Source organism: Mytilus edulis, chromosome 10 (genome assembly GCF_963676685.1).
Source record: "Mytilus edulis chromosome 10, xbMytEdul2.2, whole genome shotgun sequence".
Classification (NCBI taxonomy): domain Eukaryota; kingdom Metazoa; phylum Mollusca; class Bivalvia; order Mytilida; family Mytilidae; genus Mytilus; species Mytilus edulis.
The window spans coordinates 2,367,739-2,390,489 of NC_092353.1; the positions used below are offsets into that span (position 1 = coordinate 2,367,739).

Consider the following 22,751-nt stretch of genomic DNA (forward strand, 5'->3'; position numbering starts at 1 on the left):
ACAAAAGTAGACACATCCGAATACGTTTAAACCTCTACGCCAAGTGACGTCCTATTTGAAACTGAAAAATGACGAAAAAATGACGTCATTTGAATTAGTAAAACAGAGCATCAAAAAATGAAAAATGACGTCACATAAGAATGAATAAGATAGAATTAGGATTAATTTAAGATTATATATTTGAACTAAATACTGATATTGCATTTAATAACAAAGCACATTTTAATTCTTATTAATATAAAACTGAGGTAGCAATTAACTATATTATAAAACTATGTTCGGTTTGTTATGAATCTAACTTCAAACGTAAAATATCGTACTGATTACTTTGAACGAAATCAAATCTGATAAATGAAGGCGGTGATTAATTTTCTTTACCATAACACATAAATATAATAGAAAAGACGTCAACACATTTGACAAACTCCGATGAGAATTACAAATATAACATTAAACATTTAAACTAAATACATGAATTTGGGAAGGATAAGTACCGTACCACGTCTTATAGTAATGCGAGTTCACACTCGGCAAAACAGTCACAATCGGGAATAAGTCACGTTTGGTAATTAACTCATCCACTGGAAAAAAAACAAAAAGTCCCAAACAGCAAGACAGTCTGTCGTTACGTGTATTTTGGCATTGCAAAAGGTCGTGTTTTTTCCTCTGACTGTTAATAATGTCTTTACACTAAATCCCCTATACACTAAATCCAATGGATGTTGGATGTGAACTGATTGATATTTTATTTTTTATTAGTTTTTATTGGCTTTGAACTAGCTGTCAGTAACTGCAAGTTCTCTCAGATATATACTTGGTTTCTTGTTTTGTTATTGAGGGTGAGGGATGGATATATATACTCTGACACGACCTGTCAGCGTTTTTTAAGTTTTTTTTATAATCTGTTGAGTTCAGCCATTTTCAACTGATATCTATAGTTTGTTCTTATGTTGATCAGTAACTACACTGACACAGGTTAGAAAGAGGTTTGTGCGCTCACAAACATTTTTAACCCCACCGCAATCTGTATGTGGCTGTCCTAAGTGAGGATCCTGTAGTTCAGTGGTTGTCGTTGGTTCATGTCTTTTATATTTGTTTTTCGTAAATAGTTTTGTTTTAAAGAAGACCGTTAATTTCTTAGTTGAATCGGTTTAAATTTTCATGTCGGGACCTTGTATTTCTGACTAATAGTAGTATACGTATGGGTTTTTCACATTGTTGAAGGTCATCCGGTTGCCTTTTATAATTACTTACATCCACTTCATTTAAAATTTGTTGGATAGCTGTCTCAATGACAAAAAATATCACATCTTATTCATATATAGCGCTGATGTAAAAAGTTTTAAAATAAATAACTTATCCAAGACACCGTAAACTCAATTTTGAACGCCTAGCGCGATTCTTAATGATCTGCGAAGATTTTTGTATTTTTTCCTAAATGGCCTGCAGACATAGTAATTAATGCCGCCGCCTGTACCAAGACTATATATGTTTTCTAATTTTGCCACATGGCGTAAAACCGACACTGTACGAATCAAGACGAGGTCAGTACTTTTGTACTATCTTAAATGACCTGTAAAACTCACAGTAATGCGGCTACTTCACAGACCATAACTTCTCCGACTGATGTTACTGAATGACATGCGCGTGTATTTAACTCTATTATATAAAGAAAGATAAGGTTAGCACAGGGTTTTTTATCTCTCATACTCTTGTCTGCATGTACGAACGCATACAAACGTTCTTCTGTTGTGAAACTTCTAAAATGGTCTGTACAATGCATGTCAAGGTCGACCTAAATTACGCAGCTGTTGAACCTTGACTGATACATGTCAAGGTCGATCTATGAGAATCGACTCTGGAACCTTGACTTATATCAAGATCGTCCTATACTACTAGCCTGTGGAACCTTGACTGAGACAAACGACCATTTATTCAGCACTCGGCTAGCGAACACTAACTGAAAGTACAAGTAAATACCGACCATGCTGTTATTTAGCACACGTCTACAGAACCTGGACTGATACAAGTAAATACTGAACATGCTGTTATTAAGCACACGTCTACAGAACCTTGACTGATACAAGTAAATACCGACCATGCTGTTATTTAGAACACGTCTACAGAACCTTGACTGATACAAGTAAATACCGACCATGCTGTTATTTAGAACACGTCTACAGAACCTTGACTGATACAAGTAAATACCGACCATGCTGTTATTTAGCACACGTCTACAGAACCTTGACTGATACAAGTAAATACTGACCATGCTGTTATTTAGCACACGTCTACAGAACCTTGACTGATACAAGTAAATACTGACCATGCTGTTATTTAGCACACGTCTACAGAACCTTGACTGATACAAGTAAATACCGACCATGCTGTTATTTAGCACACGTCTACAGAACCTTGGCTGATACAAGTAAATACCGACCATGCTGTTATTTAGCACACGTCTACAGAACCTTGGCTGATACAAGTAAATACCGACCATGCTGTTATTTAGCACACGTCTACAGAACCTTGGCTGATACAAGTAAATACCGACCATGCTCTAATTTATCACACGTCTACAGAACCTTGACTGATACAAGTAAATACTGACCATGCTGTTATTTAGCACACGTCTACAGAACCTTGACTGATACAAGTAAATACCGACCATGCTGTTATTTAGCACACGTCTACAGAACCTTGACTGATACAAGTAAATACCGACCATGCTGTTATTTAGCACACGTCTACAGAACCTTGACTGATACAAGTAAATACCGACCATGCTGTTATTTAGCACACGTCTACAGAACCTTGACTGATACAAGTAAATACTGACCATGCTGTTATTTAGCACACGTCTACATAACCTTGACTGATACAAGTAAATACCGACCATGCTGTTATTTAGCACACGTCTACAGAACCTTGACTGATACAAGTAAATACTGACCATGCTGTTATTTAGCACACGTCTACAGAACCTTGGCTGATACAAGTAAATACCGACCCTGCTGTTATTTAGCACACGTCTACAGAACCTTGACTGATACAAGTAAATACCGACCATGCTGTTATTTAGCACACGTCTACAGAACCTTGACTGATACAAGTAAATACCGACCATGCTGTTATTTAGCACACGTCTACAGAACCTTGACTGATACAAGTAAATACTGACCATGCTGTTATTTAGCACACGTCTACAGAACCTTGACTGATACAAGTAAATACTGACCAGTTGTCTAGTCACAGAACCTTGCTTGAATTTATATAATTTGAATGAAGTGTATCAATACGAATTACTGTGTCGACTATAATTCACAAATTATAGCAATAGATTACATTTAAATGACATGAAATGAAAATAAAACAAAGAAGTATGTTTACCTTTCAGTTTAATAGCCTATGAATATCTAATGAATAATGCTTCAAGCTGGTAATTTATAAAACGCATAATATTTTACCAAGGTCGTATGCACGTGACACGAGCCATGATTTGATTATCAGAAAATCAGAAAATATCCTCAATTTGATTTCAGACCGTGACGTGTGATGAATTGTATACGATTTACTATCATTAGTTAAAGTCATGAATTGATGGTCAGTGACTCCTTTTTGCATCATTCAGACAAAACAGTGATTTCATTTTGTCCTCTGAAATAATAATATGAAGAGAGCCGTGGTGTACTGGTTAGTGCATCGAACTACCAACACAAAGGTTCCTGGTTCCAATCCCGTTCGGGATGAAAATTTCAGGGACTCAATTTTCGGCTCTCCCTTGACACTATTTGCGAATATGGTCTTGAGAAAATGATGATGGTCCGTCGGAAGGGGACGATAAATGGCTGACCCGTGTTAAGAGAGAACCATATCTCTTGCACGTTTAAGACACCCTTGTAGATTTCGAAAAAGAGCAGGCTAATGCCGCTAAAAGGCAGCACTCGCACCCGCAAAATGGAAAGGGATTAATATAAGTTGAAAAACTTGTTTCCAATCCACTATAAATAAATATGTTTATTACTGTGAGTTTGTTACTAAACTAAACTAAACTAATATGAAAAAGATCTTATATTTTTTTTTTCCAAAGTGTCGGGTCGATGAGCTTTTATAGACCTTTATAGTTCAAATAACACTTTCATTGCAAATAATTCGAACAATGTAAATATACATAATAAATATAGTTAAACATTGAAAAAATAAGTTATTCAAGAACCCAAACATTTCTATTTATAATGTTAAGTTTAGGTTTATAGGATTAAGAAATTGAAAAAGGCCCAAAAGTTGAATATTCGGGTTCAGTTCTAGTGTCTAATATATTGTGACACCTGAATCGACTCGACTACCGGTGATTTCTTGCATAATGAATAAAGAAACATTCATCAGCGAACCAACTGAAAAGTAAATAAAATAAATTCCGGTTAGTTCACACATATTTCAATAGACGAATCGCCGGAAGTGAAATGACCTTAAGTCTAACCTCAAAAAGATGACCCGGTGTCAATGAAGACATTTAAAAAGTTTAATAGCAAGAAATTTTCTTCCCCTTTAAAATTTTACCTGTAAACTGAGAGACTTTTTGTGCAAAGGCGTATTTCGCCATAAACCGTTTTGTAGATATAGTTAATTTGTTTATACACTGCAATTTAATTTCTGTGTGGGATTTTAAAATGAATGACTTCTAATGTGGTCACTGACTGAAGGTGAAGTCAACCAACATTGGAATGAGACTCTAATTTGAGCGTTACTCGATACTAGCTACATGTACATAATTATGTATATTTGTCACTTCTATTAAAAATTCAATACACTTGCTTGCCAAAATTATAGCTTATATAAAATAAGGAGCTGTGTTATGCTTGCCAATGGGACAATTATCTTCCAAAGTTCAAATGAAGTGGACGTAGTATAGATTTATGTGCGTAAATGTTAGGACGAGTCAACTCTTTTTTTAATCGTGCATCTATTGTGTGTGACTATGTATTTAAAAGTCTTGTCTTGTCTACTTTATGTGACTATTCATTGTCATAATTTTGTCTTCTCTTCTCTATGTGCTAGTATACGATAAACAACCAATCATTCAACTATATGTGACAGTTTCTTTTTCATCCCAATCATGTTTTGTCTACTGTTTATGTCCTTTTTGTTGTCCTAATCTTGTCTTGACTTTTTACTTGTTATAGTCTTGTCTTGACTATTTGCTTGGAATAGTCTTGTCTTGACTTTTTACTTTTCCTAGTCTTGTCTTGACTATTTACTTGTCCTAGTCTTTGTCTTGACTATTTGCTTGTCATAGTCTTGTCTTGACTATTTGCTTGTCATAGTCTTGTCTTGACTGTTTACTTGTCATAGTCTTGTTTTGACTATTTACTTGTCATAGTCTTGTTTTGACTATTTACTTGTCATAGTCTTAGCTTGACTATTTACTTGACATAGTCTTTGTCTTGATTATTTGCTTGTCATAGTCTTAACTATTTGCTTGTCATAGTCTTGTTTTGACTATTTACTTGTCCTAGTCTTGTCTTGCCTATTTACTTGACATAGTCTTTGTCTTGATTATTTGCTTGTCATAGTCTTAACTATTTACTTGTCCTAGTCTTGTCTTGACTATTTACTTGTCATAGTCTTGTCTTGACTATTTACTTGTTCTAGTCTTGTCTTGACTATTTACTTGTCCCAGTTTTGTCTTGACTATTTACTTGTCATAGTCTTGTCTTGTCTTCTATATGTGGTTATTGACTTAACGGTCTCAATATTGTCTTGTCTATTATATGCGACTATTTGCCTGTTACAGTCTTGTCTTGTCTATTATATCTGAATGTTTGCTTGTCATAATCTTGTCTATTATATGTGACTATTTACTTGTCACTTACAGTCTTGTTTTGTATGTGTCTTTGTTTGTTTTAGTCATTTTTTTTTTATTGTCTAGTATGTATGACTATTTATTTGTTAATCTTGTCTTGTCTACTTTATGTATCTGATCATTGTCACAGTCTTGTCTTGTTATACGTGCAATGGACGTTAGGCAACCAATCAATTAATCAACCTACTGTATATGACTCTTTTCCCCCAGTCATGTTTTGTTAAGTGTTTGTGGTCTTGTCTTATATACTAGTGCTATATTTGACTAAAGGTTTAACACAATAGTTTCTTGTCTGCTTTTTATGTTTATTTGTTTGTGTCAGTCCTGGTTAGCAAGAGTGGCTGTTTACTTGTTATATTCTTGTCTTGAGTATTTTGTGTGATTTTTGAATATATGTGTCTTATTATGTCTACTATTTGTGTGGTATTTTTGCTTGTCTCAGTCTTGTCTTCTTGTCGTATGCGACTATTTGTTCGTTCGAGTTATGCCTTCTAAGTGGGACTATGTGTGTATCACAGTTTTTCCGTAGTAATTTGTGTGACGATCCATAATATTTGTCCCAGTCTTCTCTACTGCATGTCAAGTTTTGCTTGTCCTGTATGTCGTATATATGTGACTATATTTGCATGTCCCGTATTAGTCTGGTCTCAAGCGTGTGATTATGTACCTGGGCTTGTCTTTGTCTCAAGCATGTGACTATGTACCTGGGCTTGTCTTTGTCTCAAGCGTGTGACTATGTACCTGGGCTTGTCTTTGTCTCAAACGTGTGACTATGTACCTTGTCTTACATGTTGTCAAATGTGTCCGGCTATCTATTATTTGTTCCATAATTTTGTTCTCTACCATTTGTATCTATTTAAATGTGTTTGCCACAACCAAGTCTCGTCTATCGTTTGTCACCATCTTATCTTATTATATCGATGCGTCTGTAACGTGGAGTTGAGCACGTTCCATATTTTATACGTCAGTTGGTCTTATTTGGCGGAAAATTGGCAATCATACCAAACCTTCTTACTTGTATAAGTCTCGGTAAAATGTATTCACATATTTTTTGTAGGAATAGGACCATGCATAGATTAAAATACTGTCCGTCTACTTGTGTAGACACTTGTCTATTGTTGAAAACTCAAGCTTATATTTCTATAGATGTCTGTTAATCTTATTGTCTAGATGATTTGTTGTCGGATTACACATTACGTCTCTTTATATTGATACATCACTAAACAACATTGTATATACAACATGGAATCTCGCAAGAGGCATTGACATCTTATATGATCATATCCTTTCAACTGGAGCATTTGAGAAATAAAGTTTTCTTGCGTCATCTCCGAATAGAAAACAAATATTTCATGTTTTTTTTTTTTAAAGTTAGTATTTTGATTTATATATTTTATCAGAGACAAAACAATATTGTAAATTTAGATCTACCAATATGCAGTAGAGTAATCTGACATTGTCATGCGTCACAGAACACATAACACCTCTGCGGTTTTTATTGCAAGTGTCATTTCTGTTTGCCGAGACTTATGTTGTGACGTCCTTTCTTATACAAACTACCACTATATAAAGTTCTATAGTACAGATCACTTGTGGTTTTTAATTATATCCCCTGTAATCTCCTATCAATTTATGTTACCCTCAGATGTTGCCTTATTCTACTCTAGGGTAGCCATTATCAGACCAGTATCAGATGGGAAAGAAAACAATGCAAGCTTCCGTTCATTTACATATTAATATCCAAGATATTATATTTTATGCTTACACTATACAAACATTGCAAACCATAAAAAAAGCTAAGTTGAACCTTACTAAAACGAAGGTCATAGATTTAGCACGATATTTTTTTAGAATTAGACACCAACTTTCACTTCTTTCACCAAACGATGCTAGTATCCCATGACAAAAAAATGTTATTTGACCGCAAAATAATTCATTCAACTTTTTTTAAAAGGAAAACACGATGTTCTCGTAGTTTATGAATTATATATCAATGAAACAGCAACCGAACGACATAAAAATCAAGAGTTGGATACAGTATTTTATAACAATAACCAACGACAAGCTCTCAATCTTGATCTAAACATTGTGAAAAATTAAACAGAGAAAGATAAATCAAAAGACAAACAATGATATGGTTCCTGGTTTTGGACACGTACGTCTCGTCAGAAATGTAAATGAAAATGTCTTCACACCATCTAAGGGATATCGAAAATGCATATATAAAACAAAGATGAGTTATATAAATACTTTAGTTTTATTAAACATGTTTTACAAAATTGTAAATAGTATAAAAATTTACATAATACTTAATATATACACTCAAAAATAATTGCATAGATATTTCAAAACACGGGAATGTGTATTTTAAAAATTTAACTTAAAATTTCAAATATTTGTAAAACTTGTAAAACATATAACAAGGAAGCACTTTTATAATAATAAAAAACAATCTGTTTAAAACAGGTATGTCTTCTTGAACACATAGTCAATGCCACAATTAATTTATGTCGATTATTGAACACATGCAGAATATATATAGTAAACATAACATTAATAACACGTGTATACTATAATGTGAACACATAGTATTGGTAAATAACAAATACAATTATGCCAAAAAAACAGCGCACATTTGTAACTTTGAATTTAAAAAAAAAATACAGCCATTTCACTTACAACAGTGAGATTAATGTCAAACAATCAATAAAATATGAACACATTTGGTTGGCCATTGAAAGTGTCATAGCTGCCTCGAGATCAATAACAAATACGGAAAGTCCTTTTGGAACAGTTCGGATCAAATTCCATTCGGAAAACTCAGATTAATGTCCATTACCGATGATGCCACCACTTTAACCAATAATTAATGCCTGGAAGTCCTTCAGCTGGTGTCATCATTCTCAACAAATAATATTCTGCAATTATAAAATAAAAATCATTTAACTAAAGTATTATTAATAAGTTTAAAATACTTTCATTTATTTAGTGTTTTTATTACACTTTAAATAAATATAATGAGACAAATCTTACACTATTAAAACATCGTCACTCTCAGAACTTTTATACAAAAGTTTTTATATTAAACACTTTTATTATTAAAGACAACCCTTTAAAGGTATGAAAACTGTTTTCATTGTCAAAATTAAAGAATTTTATTTCGCTTTCAAATGAAAACGTGGCTTTAATATTTTTATGAATTAAATTGACTTTTTGACATTTTAGCTACATTTAATAACAATTGACATTCAGGTGTTTAAAAGGTCTAACGCTGTACACAAGTCTCTTTTGATCAAATACCGACATCGGATGTATGCAACGTTAAATTTATATACAAAAAATTTAATAATTTCCTTCGTCATAGCTTTTCACATTTATTAAATAATAATGATTTCTGTTTCCTTTGCTTTTCATCTTTTTTTAATAATAAATCCATGTACATTTCTACCTTTTGATAAATGAAATGAGTCACCATCATATTGAATTAACTTTATGTACAAGACCCTAACATACTTGTAACAAAACAACATAATGGATTTTAGATTTAATAATAAAAATCCAGGTAGGAAAAACATGTAAAAATATATGCTTACCTGTAAAATTTATAAGGGAAAAAATGACCTGAGATCAGGTAATTCGTCCTCCTCCGAGCTGAATGACTCTGATAGATTTTCTGAAGCGGACGGACTATGTTGCATAGAGATGTAACTGGTCGCTGGTGAATGCTGCATTGTCGGGCTATACTGGTACTGATAATTGTCCGAACTGTAACCAGAAGTTGTGGATCCGGTATCAAACGACATTGTTTTATCCCCGGTGTAACCATTTTTCGTGTTGTCAAATGAAATGGTATTGTCCGGATTATAATTAAATGTTTGTAAAGGTTGGTATATCACTCGGGAATCCTGTATCTCATCAATTTCTTCATCAATGTTCTGATAAGCCATCACGTTATTAGTGTTATGATAGAGATTTCCACTTTGATAATTTTCCTTGTCACTGAGACATTGTTCACTCTGACATACTGTCCTGTTGTCGTTGTTATTTTGATTATGTGAGAACTGTAAACTCTGGTGTATTTCACTGTCTACGTTTTGTTGTAATTTGCTCCTTGAATCATTTTCATTTTCGGAATCCATACTTTCACCATCAGTGTACATTAATAATTGTCGTAATTGTTTGATGTATTCAACAGCTGACTTTAGTGTGTCAACTTTACTCAGTTTCTTGTTCTTTTTTCCGTCCGGGACATGATCCCTCAAAGTCTCGAATCCTGAGTTAACCATTTTCACTCTGTTTCTTTCCCTTTCGTTACGTCTAGCCACAGTTGCTGGTTGTGGTTTCGGAAGCAAATGGTGTAGTCCTTTTCCGTCTGTTCTACGTTTGCATCGCAGCATTTCTGGTTCTTTTGGTGAAAGTGGTTCCTGTTTCTTCAGCCGTCTTTGGGCTTGTACTTGTTGAGCTACTGTTGTTGTTGTTCTGACCAAAATAAACGGTCCTGTCATTTGAACTCCGTTATTATTTATTGAAGTTAAAGCTTGGATTGGAACCAAGCTTATGGTCGATGCCATGTTTGAAAAAGTTTCGTGTGCTAGTCGCGTGGTTGAATGTCGAAATTGCCTCGCGACCTGATGACAATATCGTCTGCTCTTAAAAACTTCGGAAATTCATAGATTGGGAGATTTAAATATCGCTGGCGTGATAAGCCCCGCCCATGCGTACAAAGTCACACCCGCGGCTTGCTTCTGTAAAAATTGTATAAACATTTAAATGTCCCTTAAATGTCAATCAACTTTCAATCGTACGAACGTCGCGTGCCCTGATATAATCTTGCCTTAAAGAAAATTAAATGCATCAAAAGAGATGACAACGCCATTAGAGGTTGCTAACAGTACGCATCGGTAAATTTTACCAATAAAAAACGATAAAGAATCGCAGATGGTCATATTAAAATTGTGATACTCCTAAATTAACAACCTGTTACTTCAATATGAATATTTGTTTTGTAAGATGCAATTATTAATATTCAAGAAACTTTACTGAACATACCGGTACATTGAACATATGATGTTCTCAACCAGTGAACTTAGTTTATTATTCGTCTCACTTCATTTAATTTCAATTTACATACACCCAAAAAATGGCGCCATCTTAGTTCATATCATAAAATGTATTTTAAATTAATTGTGACTTCTGATACTTTGATCAATGTAAAGTTCTTAATTTGATTTCTGAGTATTCTAAATGATTACTATAATCTTTGAAGATTTTTGTCGGGTTTTCTCAATTTTTTTAGTCTATCACTTTTGTCCAAAAAAAAATATGATACACTCATTTTTCAATGATACTTCCATTTGAGTAACAAAAAGAGTGTTTACAAAATTATTGGATTTGTTTGTTCAGTTAAATTAACAGTTTTTACAATTCAATACAATATGATTTTCGTTGATAAATATAATGCAAGATAATATTCTCGCCATAGACACATATACAGCATGTTTTAATGTTGTTAAAGTTATAAAGCTCCATATGGTAAACAGTTAAATTTTCTATTGAACAATATATAAAAAACCAAGTCATTTAAAACAAAGACGTTTTAAGTTTTTTTGTCTTTTCATTTACTGAAAAACTTTAAAACCATTTTTCTGTTTTACATTTATCTAATATTTAGTTCGTTATAAATGCTAAAATCTATATTTTTGTTTGCCCTATCACCCATTAACGGCATTGTTGAATATCTAATCGTCTCTTTTGAAAAAGGTATAAATGATAAGGTGGACACGTTCACGTAAGGACAAATATAAGTCCACGCAGGTGGGTTTAAATATTAAAAAGGCCAGTACGATTGAAAACAAATTGGAATCCCGATTTTTGATATTTTGATATTAATATCAAAGTAATTAAGATGTAATTTTTATCAGCGGGGAAACAATTTCTACATAAAACGAACCAAACCGTTAACTGACCCTTCTTGCTTGACTGACCAACAGAAATTTCACGTTTTTTAATATATAAGCCCGATTAAGTACAACTTAAAGGGTGCATTAAACTATGAAAAGTATGCTTTAAATGGTCTTTATCATCAAGATACGAAGATTTAAATGTGAAAATTATTCTGTACCCATGGTATTTTTTTTTACAATATCTTACATATTATACACAAGCTATCTAGAAGCTCTCTACTGTAAAGAATATGTTTTTTGCACATGTATTTTTAAGTTACATCGGCCATATTTCACCTTAAAAAGAGTATGATATTTTAGTCATATAGACGGTCATAAAACTGTACTCAGAACTCGGAAAAGCGAGTACAGGATTGTGATTGGTTGATTTCTGAGTCTGAGTACAATTGTAATAAAATTTTAAAAGTTTATGGCTGTAGCCCCAAGTATCACCGTGTAGTTTGTAAGACATTTAACGTTGTATAGACGATGGTTTCACCTTAGCGGTTATTTAATTCTTCCCAGCACTCGTGCTTTCTTTCCGGAGTCAAAGATGGCTTACGTCGTAATTGGAATATTTTTTGGGTTGATCTTTGGTTTCAATGCTCTTCAACTTCATTTTTGATTTGACACTCCAACCGACTGATTCGAATTCTACTGGGGGTTCTTCTGTAAGGCGGACTTACTGATAAGCCCAGTATCATTAATGCGTTTTTATATAATGATAAAATATCTGAATTACACTAGAACCCCTAGTTATTGTATTTATTGTTAATTTGTCTCGTCCTGAACATGCATGCTACATTTGCCACTGTAGGCATGAAGTAATCAAGACACTTGAATGTACCAAACTATGTCCGTACACCCTAAAACTCACGAATAAGACATTTCAAGGGAAAATTACACGCCCCCCCTCGTCCCCCCCCCCAAATTATGTAGCAAAGATAAAATTCCTATGAATATAAATTTTTACGACGCCTTTTTTTATTGGACATGACACATTTGTGCTGGTGGATTTTTATATTTATCAAATGCACAAAAGTTCAACATTTAGACAGGACTCGAAATCTACCATGCAAGGACTATATACCATGGTTGCCGGAACATAAGTTATGTTTATAAGGTTACACTTCAAACATCCTGATAAATAGGACATGCCAATTCAAAGTTATATGCGCCAACATTTCGTTTAACTATTTGCTTTTTATTGATGTGAATAGATTCTTCATTAAATGAAACTGCATATTTTTGTAATTAAAAAAGATGTGCATACATTTATAACGGTCCTTCTTTGTGATAAGTCATTACAGTTGTGTTGTTTTCAATGAATATTCATATCAGCATAAATCACTGTCAAGTTTGTGGTTACGGGAGATCAAACTATGGACTGCTTGCAAGGAAGGTAAAAAGTAAAACATTAAAAAAAAGAAATTAAAATATTTGTCAGTCGGTGAGTCTACCTTGTTTAATTGTTTGACAGTATGATAAAATACACGTGATAAAAAACACGGCACGCGCCAGGTGTTCCTTTAATGTAGGGCGGAGCATTTTAGGCTCGCGTTCATTAGAATTTAAAACCAGTTTGTAATACATATATCATCGTTGTTAGTATATCAAAAACGAAACAATTAAGAATACAACTGCTATGTGCAAACTACAAAGACCTTGCCAAATTTAGATTTTTATGTGTAAACTAATTCTTAAAAGAACTTAAAATCTGTTAGCCGTGTTTTTTTATATTCCATTTAGTTTTGTTGTTCATGCCGGTTTGTTATTGTTTTTAGTGTTGCTTTTGGGTGCATTATATATAGCTTTACCTTCGACTGTATGACTTCATGTGAAGGCAAATTATTAGAGGTCTTTCCCGCGTCGGTTATTCGTGTGTTTGGTTGCGTTCTTATATCATTTTTCTATCAATGTATGCTGTCTACAAGTATATATGAAGCTCTTAAGTCAATAAGTATATGGGGAAAAATATTTAAAATGTTTGAACTAATTATAAGATACATGTCCATTGTAACATGCTTAACATTCATTGAGAATTTAACTGTTTACTGTCAAATAAAAAACAAATTGTTTCGAAGACTATAAGTTAACGTTTAATATTTACTGTACCAATTTACTTATTTGGTTTAGGTTTAAATATAAGTCATATATATACCTTAAATTGCGTTTAACAATTTATTTTTTGTTTCTGACAGCATAAATTTGCTCCATGCCTATTTGTTTTGAAATATCTCCAAATATTTATAGCGTATATATCTGTAAAATCAAAGAACAAACAAAGTCAATATTTTGATAAGGATATAAATAGTTGGCTGTTCGGCAATGCCTATAATTTGTTAATCGACCTTGATGGTATAGGTTTCCGTATATAACAAGACTCAATCTATAATAGTGTACAAAACGTATTCCATGTCCCTGGGACATTTGTAATTTCATCTCTTTTTCAATTTATTACGAAAATTTTGCATCACAAAAAGTATTTGTGGAGAAGGCTTAAAAAGAAATAGGTTACAAAACACATAATGTACTTGTGGGGTTGATTGAAAATAGCCGAGGTGTAACGAAAGGATTCGCTCATCTAAAGTCAGGTGTCCTAAATTAATGTTTTACTATAAATAATTTCGTAAAACTACAAGCAAGCTTTCAATTTGGAGACTTTTGTTCCGTCGTGATCAGAAGAATCTACGAGTGAATACACTCTTATGGGTATCGTAAAAAATGGTTAAATTAAATTTCTCGTCGAGTAGCGGTCGTTAGTCAATGTTACAACCACTCGTCTAACTCCAGGTGTGATCTAAGAATTAATTGTATTTTTTTTTAAATCTTGTAACAAATATGTTTAAAAAAGCAATTTCTACAACTAGAATATTAATACCCATGATAAGTCAAAGTATAAAGGGTGTCAAGGTGGATGACACTTGAGGTTAAGAGGTCAAAAGTACATTCTAAATTTTATGGAAATATTCATTATAAAGCACAAAAATGTCAGTATTCTCCTCAGAAACTAACAAAACCTTTAAATAGACTTATTAAAAGGGGATATAGTTACGATACTGTTGTCAGGTCATTAAAGATTGCATATTTTGGCTTTAACATTGATTCACTGATAGGGTCTTTGCATCGGAACTAAACACATTTATTTCTAAAAAAAACAGTTGTTGGCATGACACGGGTTATGTTCTTCTCATATATTTTATGATAGTATGATACTAAACCCCTAACGGGAGGGATTGTACCTGATATTCATATGATGAAGACATAATCTTTCAATCAGTTTAATTGAGGTCTGGAGCTGGCATGTCAGTTAACTGCTAGTAGTCTGTTGTTATTTATGTATTATTGTCATTTTATTTATTTTCTTTTGTTACATCTTTTGACATCAGACTCGGACTTCTCTTGAACTGAATTTTAATGTGCGTATTGTTATTCTTTTACTTTTCTACATTGGCTAGAGGTATAGGGGGAGGGTTGAGATCTCATAAACATGTTTAACCCCGCCGCAATTTTGCGCCTGTCCCAAGTCAGGAGCCTCTGGCCTTTGTTAGTCTTGTATGATTTTAATTTTTAGTTTCTTGTGTATAATTCGGAGTTTAGTATGACGTCCATTATCACTGTACTATTATGCATATTTTAGGGGCCAGCTGAAGGACACCTACGGGTGCGGGAATTCTCGCTACATTGAAGACCCATTGGTTGCCTTCGGCTGTTGTTTGCTCTATGGTCGGGTGGTTGTCGCTTTGACATATTCACCATTTCCTTTCTCAATTTTATTAAAACTTAAGGGTGATGGGAAAAGTAAAATCACAAAAGTACTGAACTCCGAGAAAAATTCAAAATTGAAACTCCCTAATCAAATGGAAAATTAAAAGCTCAAGCGCATCAAAAGATTGGATAACAACTGTCATATTCCTGACTTGGCACAGGCATTTTCTTATGTAGAAAATGGTGGATTGAACCTGGTTTTATAGCTAGCTAAACCTCGCACTTGTATGACAGTCACATCAAATAGGAATGAGAAAGTACATGTAGGTGAAGGTTACACGATCAAAATAAACATACAAGAATCAATTTACTAAAACATTTTATAACGGCAAAAACTATAACCGTTTCGTTAACCTATATAGAGAGATATAAAAGTTCGATGTGACTTTATGTTTGCCTCTACTATTGACAAATATACACAACCTTTCTTGTGGACTTAATATAATTATGTGTGTCAAAATTATAATGGCATGACAGAAAATGAGGATTGACACCATGTAGATTGACAAAGTTCGAATGTTGTTTAAAAAAACCAGATTAGCCTTAAATAAAATATTAAAGAATTCCTATTCATTTGTCTATGGAATAAATGGAAAATAATTTTCTTTCCACGCCATTAAAATTTCATTCTACAAATGTACTTGCCTCAGTTGACAACTTCAATCGATTACATAGACAAAAAAGTACGTTAACGCTTCAAACTGAGATTAATTAAATATTTCAATGGTGCTTAACAAAATGATGAACTCTCCTTTTTGTGAGGTAAGAAAGTGATAATAATGTTTGATTGTGATTGAGATGTTATCGGGTACTGTCAGGTTTTTGTGGCACGCGCTCATAGCGGGTACATAACCACACGAACTTCACACCCTTATAGACTGTCTACCTTGGAGTTAATAATTACCTGGTCAGGTAGGGGTGATATATGATGTGGTCACTCAGTAAATTCTTATAATTATAATCATTAAGCATTTTGTGGTAACGTTGTCGACTTTCGGTGATGACAGTTGTTCACCTGATTAGCATCGCTCCATTGTAGACGTTTGTTCAAATTAACCATCATTCGATCACAATCGGCAAACAAGCTGTTGACATGAATAATTTTCAATTTTTTTTTTTTTTTACTCCATAACAAAATTCGGGATTGGTATTTTTTTGGTATTTTTTTTATTATTATTATTATGATCATCGAGTTTACTGTTTCACCTGTGTTCGAGGAACGGTTAAATTGTCTTTGAACTTTTTACAAGATTTTAAATGTATTTGAACTTAAAAATCGGGAGATTTGGTATGCCGGATTGCCAATCAGACAATAATCCAACAAAGTTAAAATGAAATAAATGTTAGTAAATTATTATAGGCAATCGTACAACCTTCAACAATTAGAAAAACCCATACCAAATGTTAGTAAATTATTATAGGCAATCGTACAACCTTCAACAATGAGAAAAACCCATACCAAATGTTAGTAAATTATTATAGGCAATCGTGCAACCTTCAACAATTAGAAAAACCAATACCAAATGTTAGTAAATTATTATAGGCAATCGTACAACCTTCAACAATGAGAAAAACCCATACCAAATGTTAGTAAATTATTATAGGCAATCGTGCAACCTTCAACAATTAGAAAAACCCATACCAAATGTTAGTAAATTATTATAAGCAATCGTACAACCTTCAACAATGAGAAAAACCCATACCAAATGTTAGTAAATTATTATAGGCAATCGTGCAACCTTCAACAATTAGAAAAACCAATACCAAATGTTAGTAAATTATTATAGGCAATCGTACAACCTTCAACAATGAGAAAAACTCATACCAAATGTTAGTAAATTATTATAGGCAATCGTGCAACCTTCAACAATTAGAAAAACCCATACCAAATGTTAGTAAATTATTATAGGCAATCGTACAACCTTCAACAATTAGAAAAACCCATACCAAATGTTAGTAAATTATTATAGGCCATCGTACAACCTTCAACAATGAGAAAAACCCATACCGTTTTAATTTGTCGGCTATAAAAAGACCCCAACATGAAAAATATTAAACAATTAAATTGAGATAACTAATGCTTATGATTAATTCCTAGATTTTTCATGATTTGAGACTTTAAGTCTAACGTATTCGTCCCAGTTCTTATAGAAGACTGACATCACCACCATCAAATAACCTTACCAGATCTTACTAAAGGATGTTTATATTTTGACTGTACCGACCAAATATCAAGATATTATAGTATGTCTGTCTTAATTATTTTAACGGGAGGGGCAATGTACATATACATGTAGTTTCTATTCATCGATATAAATGTATGAAATTGGATTGTAATCTTAACCGAAAAAAGGAGGGAACTGACATGTAACTAATTATAGTACAATACTGAACTATTGATCTCTATCAGTTGTACAAATTCCTTGGGGGTATCTGATTACCAATCTAGACACATTATCATATAACACAACTGTTGACTGTATTACATGGCCGTCTAATGCGTGAATTATTCATTAAATTTTTAACAGTTTTGGGCTAGTAAGTGTACTCTCTTTGATAGTATGTGTGATGTGATAAAATCAGTTTTATGTATTTGCATATAAACTACAAGTCATAAATTTTAATAAGTTGATATTGAAATATTAAGAACAATCGGCCTTTAAAATGTTCAAATTAGCAATTGCTGAATTTAAGTTTTGTTCTGAAGTGATATTTTTATAATCTGTCGCAGTATGGTTAGGCATCGATAAATAATTCATTCAATAAACTCGTCATAGATACCAGGAATTAATTTTGTACGCCAATCGTGAATTGCGATTACAAGACTCATCGATGACACTCGAGAGAAAAAAGTGATATAAGCAAGCAACCGAAAAAAGTACAAAGTCATTTAAAAAATAATTTTAAAATAGATATAAAATAAGAAGATGTGATATGATTGCAATGAGACAACTATCTACCAAAGTTCAAAAGATATGGATGTACATGTAGGTATGCTGATTGGACTTCTCTAGGTAAAAACGAATAGATATACCACGTCCACTTGTATATTTATCCATCTGATGAGTTAAGCCTTTTTCAACTGATTTTTATAGTTCGTTCTTATGTTGTACTGTTATACCACTGTCCCAGGTTAGGGGAGGGTTGGGATCCCGCTAACATGTTTAACCCCGCCACATTATTTATGTATGTGCCTGTCCCAAGTCAGGAGCCTGTAATTCAGTGGTTGTCGTTTGTTTATGTGTTACATATTTGTTTTTCGTTCATTATTTTACATAAATATGGCCGTTAGTTTTCTCGTTTGAATTGTTTTACATTGTCTTATCGGGGCCTTTTATAGCTGACTATGCGGTATGGGCTTTGCTCATTGTTGAAGGCCGTACGGTGACCTATAGTTGTTAATGTCTGTGTCATTTTGGTCTTTTGTGGATAGTTGTCTCATTGGCAATCATACCACATCTTCTTTTTTTATATATAATTGTATAAGTATCCACACTTTTACCTGAACACTGCCACCTCCCCTTAAAACCAAATTGTATGGGTTCATTTTTGAAGTGATATCGTGATGCCTTCCTTATATGGTGTTGAGATGTCAACAAGGTCACTTAAGTTGTTGTATCTTTATACAATATATTCAATATTTTATTTTATTTAAATCTCATCTCTCATACAAAAAATACTTAGAACTTGATTTCTTCAGAATGAAATAAAATCTCGTAAATGGCAGGTTTACAAGGATATAACAAAGACAATTTCAAGTATTACAATTTTACATAACGGTTACCCTAATTCTAAAACTGAAACCCTCAACTGACCAATTAGCTGACCGCAAAACAAATATGAGTAATGACCAATTTTGTGTATACAACATATCGTGTGCGGTCTATTGTTATGCTTATTGTTTGAATATTCTTCTCTCATCCTCTACAAAAGCAGCATATCATGTTTGGCATCCGGGTAATACTATCGTTAGCTAACAACAACAGTAATATAAGTTCTGATAGTGTTTGAAAATGAGAAGATACGCTGTTGATCGAACAGAATTAAAGGTTTTGAAAAATCTGGTGAGGTTCTGCTGAAGTGACAGGATTAAAATAGTTGACAATATTTTACATACTAGCCTATAGATATCCCAGTATAAAAACATGGTCAGTCTTGTATTGTGATAGGATTAGTAATTGTGTATATATAATGCCACTATTGTATTGTGATAGGATTAGTAATGTTGTATATATAATGCCACGAAAGTAACGTATCTATAAGTAGTCTTCTACAGCGTTTCACGTTGCTTTCATATAGAACATGAAACATCCATGAAACTAAGTTAATTACCTGGATGTCAACCGCTCATTAAAATTCATGTACCTTTAACCAGATTTAAACACCAATAACTTTCACAGTATTTGTCTTGATGGTTGCATTCTACAAGCACTGTGTTTACATAAAACCTACTTATAAGTTGATCATTTTACGCAAGGATTATAGGACACATGTCTTCATTTGATCATGAAATCCTTCTCTGATCTGATTTTTTTTTAATACTTCACATATATTATGGTTTATAAATTTAGAGAACAACGCTATACATAGTCATTCTAATAGATAGATTCAAATAGCAAACCATGTCACCCTGGCATAGATTCAGGTACCAAAATATGTCATCATGGCTGATAGACTTAGAAGGCAAAACATGTCATCATGGAAGATATAAAAACAAAACATATTGCCTTGACAACTAGATTTAGACAGACACATGACGACCAGACATTTGTATTCGAGAGCAACGCATGTGCACGACGACATCGAATCCAGACTTTCGAAATATATAATTCGGAGGTTAGTATGACGTCCATTATCACTGTACTAGTATAACATTGAGAAAGGAAATGGGGAATGTGTCAAAGCGACAACAACCCGACCATAGAGCAGACAACAGCCGAAGGCCACCAATGGGTCTTCAATGTAGCGAGAATTCCTGCACCCGTATACATAGTATACATTTTTTAAGGGCCATCTGAAGGACGCCTCTGGGTTCGGGAGTTTCTAGCTACATTGAAGACCCATTGGTGGCCTTCGGCTGTCGTCTGTTCTATGGTCGGGTTGTTGTCGCTTTGACACATTCCCCATTTCCTTTCTCAATTTTATTTCGAAAGTATGTTATTCGTTTGCAAGACTACAATCTCTTCTTGAGGTATAAAAACACCAACATAAACAACAAGCTTGAACTATTCAACAGAAATATAAAATATGTTCTGCTGTATGGATCAACAAGATGGCGAATCATATAAAGTGACATACAGAAAGTAGAATTATTCCTTTGCATCTGTCGTCTTAAAATACACAAAATCTTTTGACCAAATAAGATCAACAACCAATAATTTTCAGGAAAGAAGCAACTGCAAAAACATCACAGATAATTGAAACACAAATCGTTTTTGATGGCTAGGCCAGTTTCTGAGAATGCAAATTGAAAGAACACTGATCCATATCGAGTGTGTGGTATATTTGTTCGAGTTGAGCGTAAATACGCGTTATAAGTAACATTTATGTGTAACAGTCCTAATTCACGAACTTTGTTAGAAATTATCTGTATTTAAGTCGGAATGTTTTTGTCTTTGTCATTTTTGTAAACCGTTGTTTCTTGCATATTTTTATTTAAATACGTCCTACCCCTTTTACATTCGTGCTTGACATATTATACAATAAACCATGGTTGATGGTTGACAACCACATGTTTTACTTTAGATGCACTTAGATGTACTTATTTGTGCTGTTAACTTGTTAGGTTGTCTTCCAGTGTCATTAACTCTATCGTTTTGATCACAATACGTTAAATAAAAAATGTTAAGGAAGCATCAAATTCGTTTGTTTTTAAAAACATTTTACAATCATGGTGGTATTGATATAGTAGTATTAGGAGGTTAAATGCTCACGTACTTTCGAGGTATAGAATTATCACCTGTTACAATTACCTAGCACCTACTGCAACCCTCTTCATTGCAGTCTCGCTCAGATAATTAAATATGAGATGTTTTCAGTGTCTTTTTATCCCGTTTGTTTGTCTGACTTTTCATCCATCAATAGGACGCTTAGATAACATTATACATGTAGACAATAAAACAAGGAAGCAGTGATCATAATTGCACATTTTTATCAGACATTTCCGTTGCATCTTTAAAATGAAGATCATTCATTAGATAATTCTAGGTATCTTGATATCCAACGAGTACCTAGTATACCGAAAGTAAGTCGAAACCACCCGAAAGTACAAACGATCACAATGTAATTGCAAGTCAGCTAAAAAATCCACCCTTCTATTTATTTCATTAATTTAAAAGTACTTTCTGGGTCTATTTTTTGCAAATTATCACAACGTTGTGAAATATCTGTGCGTTATAACTGTCATTTAAACTCTTCAACCTGAACAGGTACATGTATTTAACATCAATTAACGTTGTCTGGTGTATTAAACTTGCCTCTCAAATGATTAATAAGTGAAAGCGATAACATGTAATTACACATAGTCAGAGACATACAATTAAAGTACCATCTATTCACAAGACACGCGTTTTGTTATTTTATACATTTTATGAAGAGAGGGTGCCACGGGTCTTTCTTCTCAATCCAATTAAGTATTTGAGAAATATAAGGTACATATCATGCTAACTTGTTGTAGGGAGAACTTGAATACTATACTTCAAGCTTATTTTTTTTAAGCAATAGGTCTTTGTTTTTGTTGTAGTGCTGCCTTTCTAGAGGAAAGTACTTATCAATACGGAAAAAAAACCTGCGTTATTATCATATTTGAAAGTTATTATGCATGCATCTTTTATCTGCAATAACGAGACAGAAACATCCATGTATATTATATATACTGTCCTGAACTTTAGCCAAAATCCTGCATATATATGAAATAATTGTCTGTATGTGAATTAAGCAAACACCAATCAGAAATCAATGAAATAATTTTGTATATATACTTATCTTTCACCTGACTTACTACAAGCTTCTGTTTTACTTTATTTCTGCGATGAATCCACCTCGAATATTCAGGATCGCTATGTATACAGGACAAGTTGTACAAGACAGGTCCCACTCTCTGGAAGCCTCTAACATACCAGATATTAAATTAGCATTTTACAAGGAAATGTATTACGTGATTTGTAGCTTGATATGCA

At 33.2% G+C, this 22,751-nt stretch overlaps 1 protein-coding gene across 1 annotated transcript; it reads right to left on the reverse strand.

Moving 5' to 3' along the window:
* Positions 1 to 8,101: 8,101 nt before the first annotated feature.
* On the reverse strand, positions 8,102 to 10,518 carry LOC139493133 (achaete-scute complex protein T4-like). Its single transcript, XM_071281296.1, has 2 exons — positions 9,457 to 10,518; positions 8,102 to 8,781 (listed from the first exon to the last, which is right to left on the reverse strand). The coding sequence occupies exon 1, from the start codon at positions 10,432 to 10,434 to the stop codon at positions 9,466 to 9,468; it is 969 nt and encodes a 322-aa protein (XP_071137397.1). The 5' UTR covers positions 10,435 to 10,518; the 3' UTR covers positions 8,102 to 8,781; positions 9,457 to 9,465.
* Positions 10,519 to 22,751: the final 12,233 nt, after the last annotated feature.

Bases quoted from the DNA above. Each gene is read 5' to 3' on its own strand.
- LOC139493133 (XM_071281296.1), bottom strand. From the start codon at position 10,434: ATGGCATCGACCATAAGCTTGGTTCCAATCCAAGCTTTAACTTCAATA.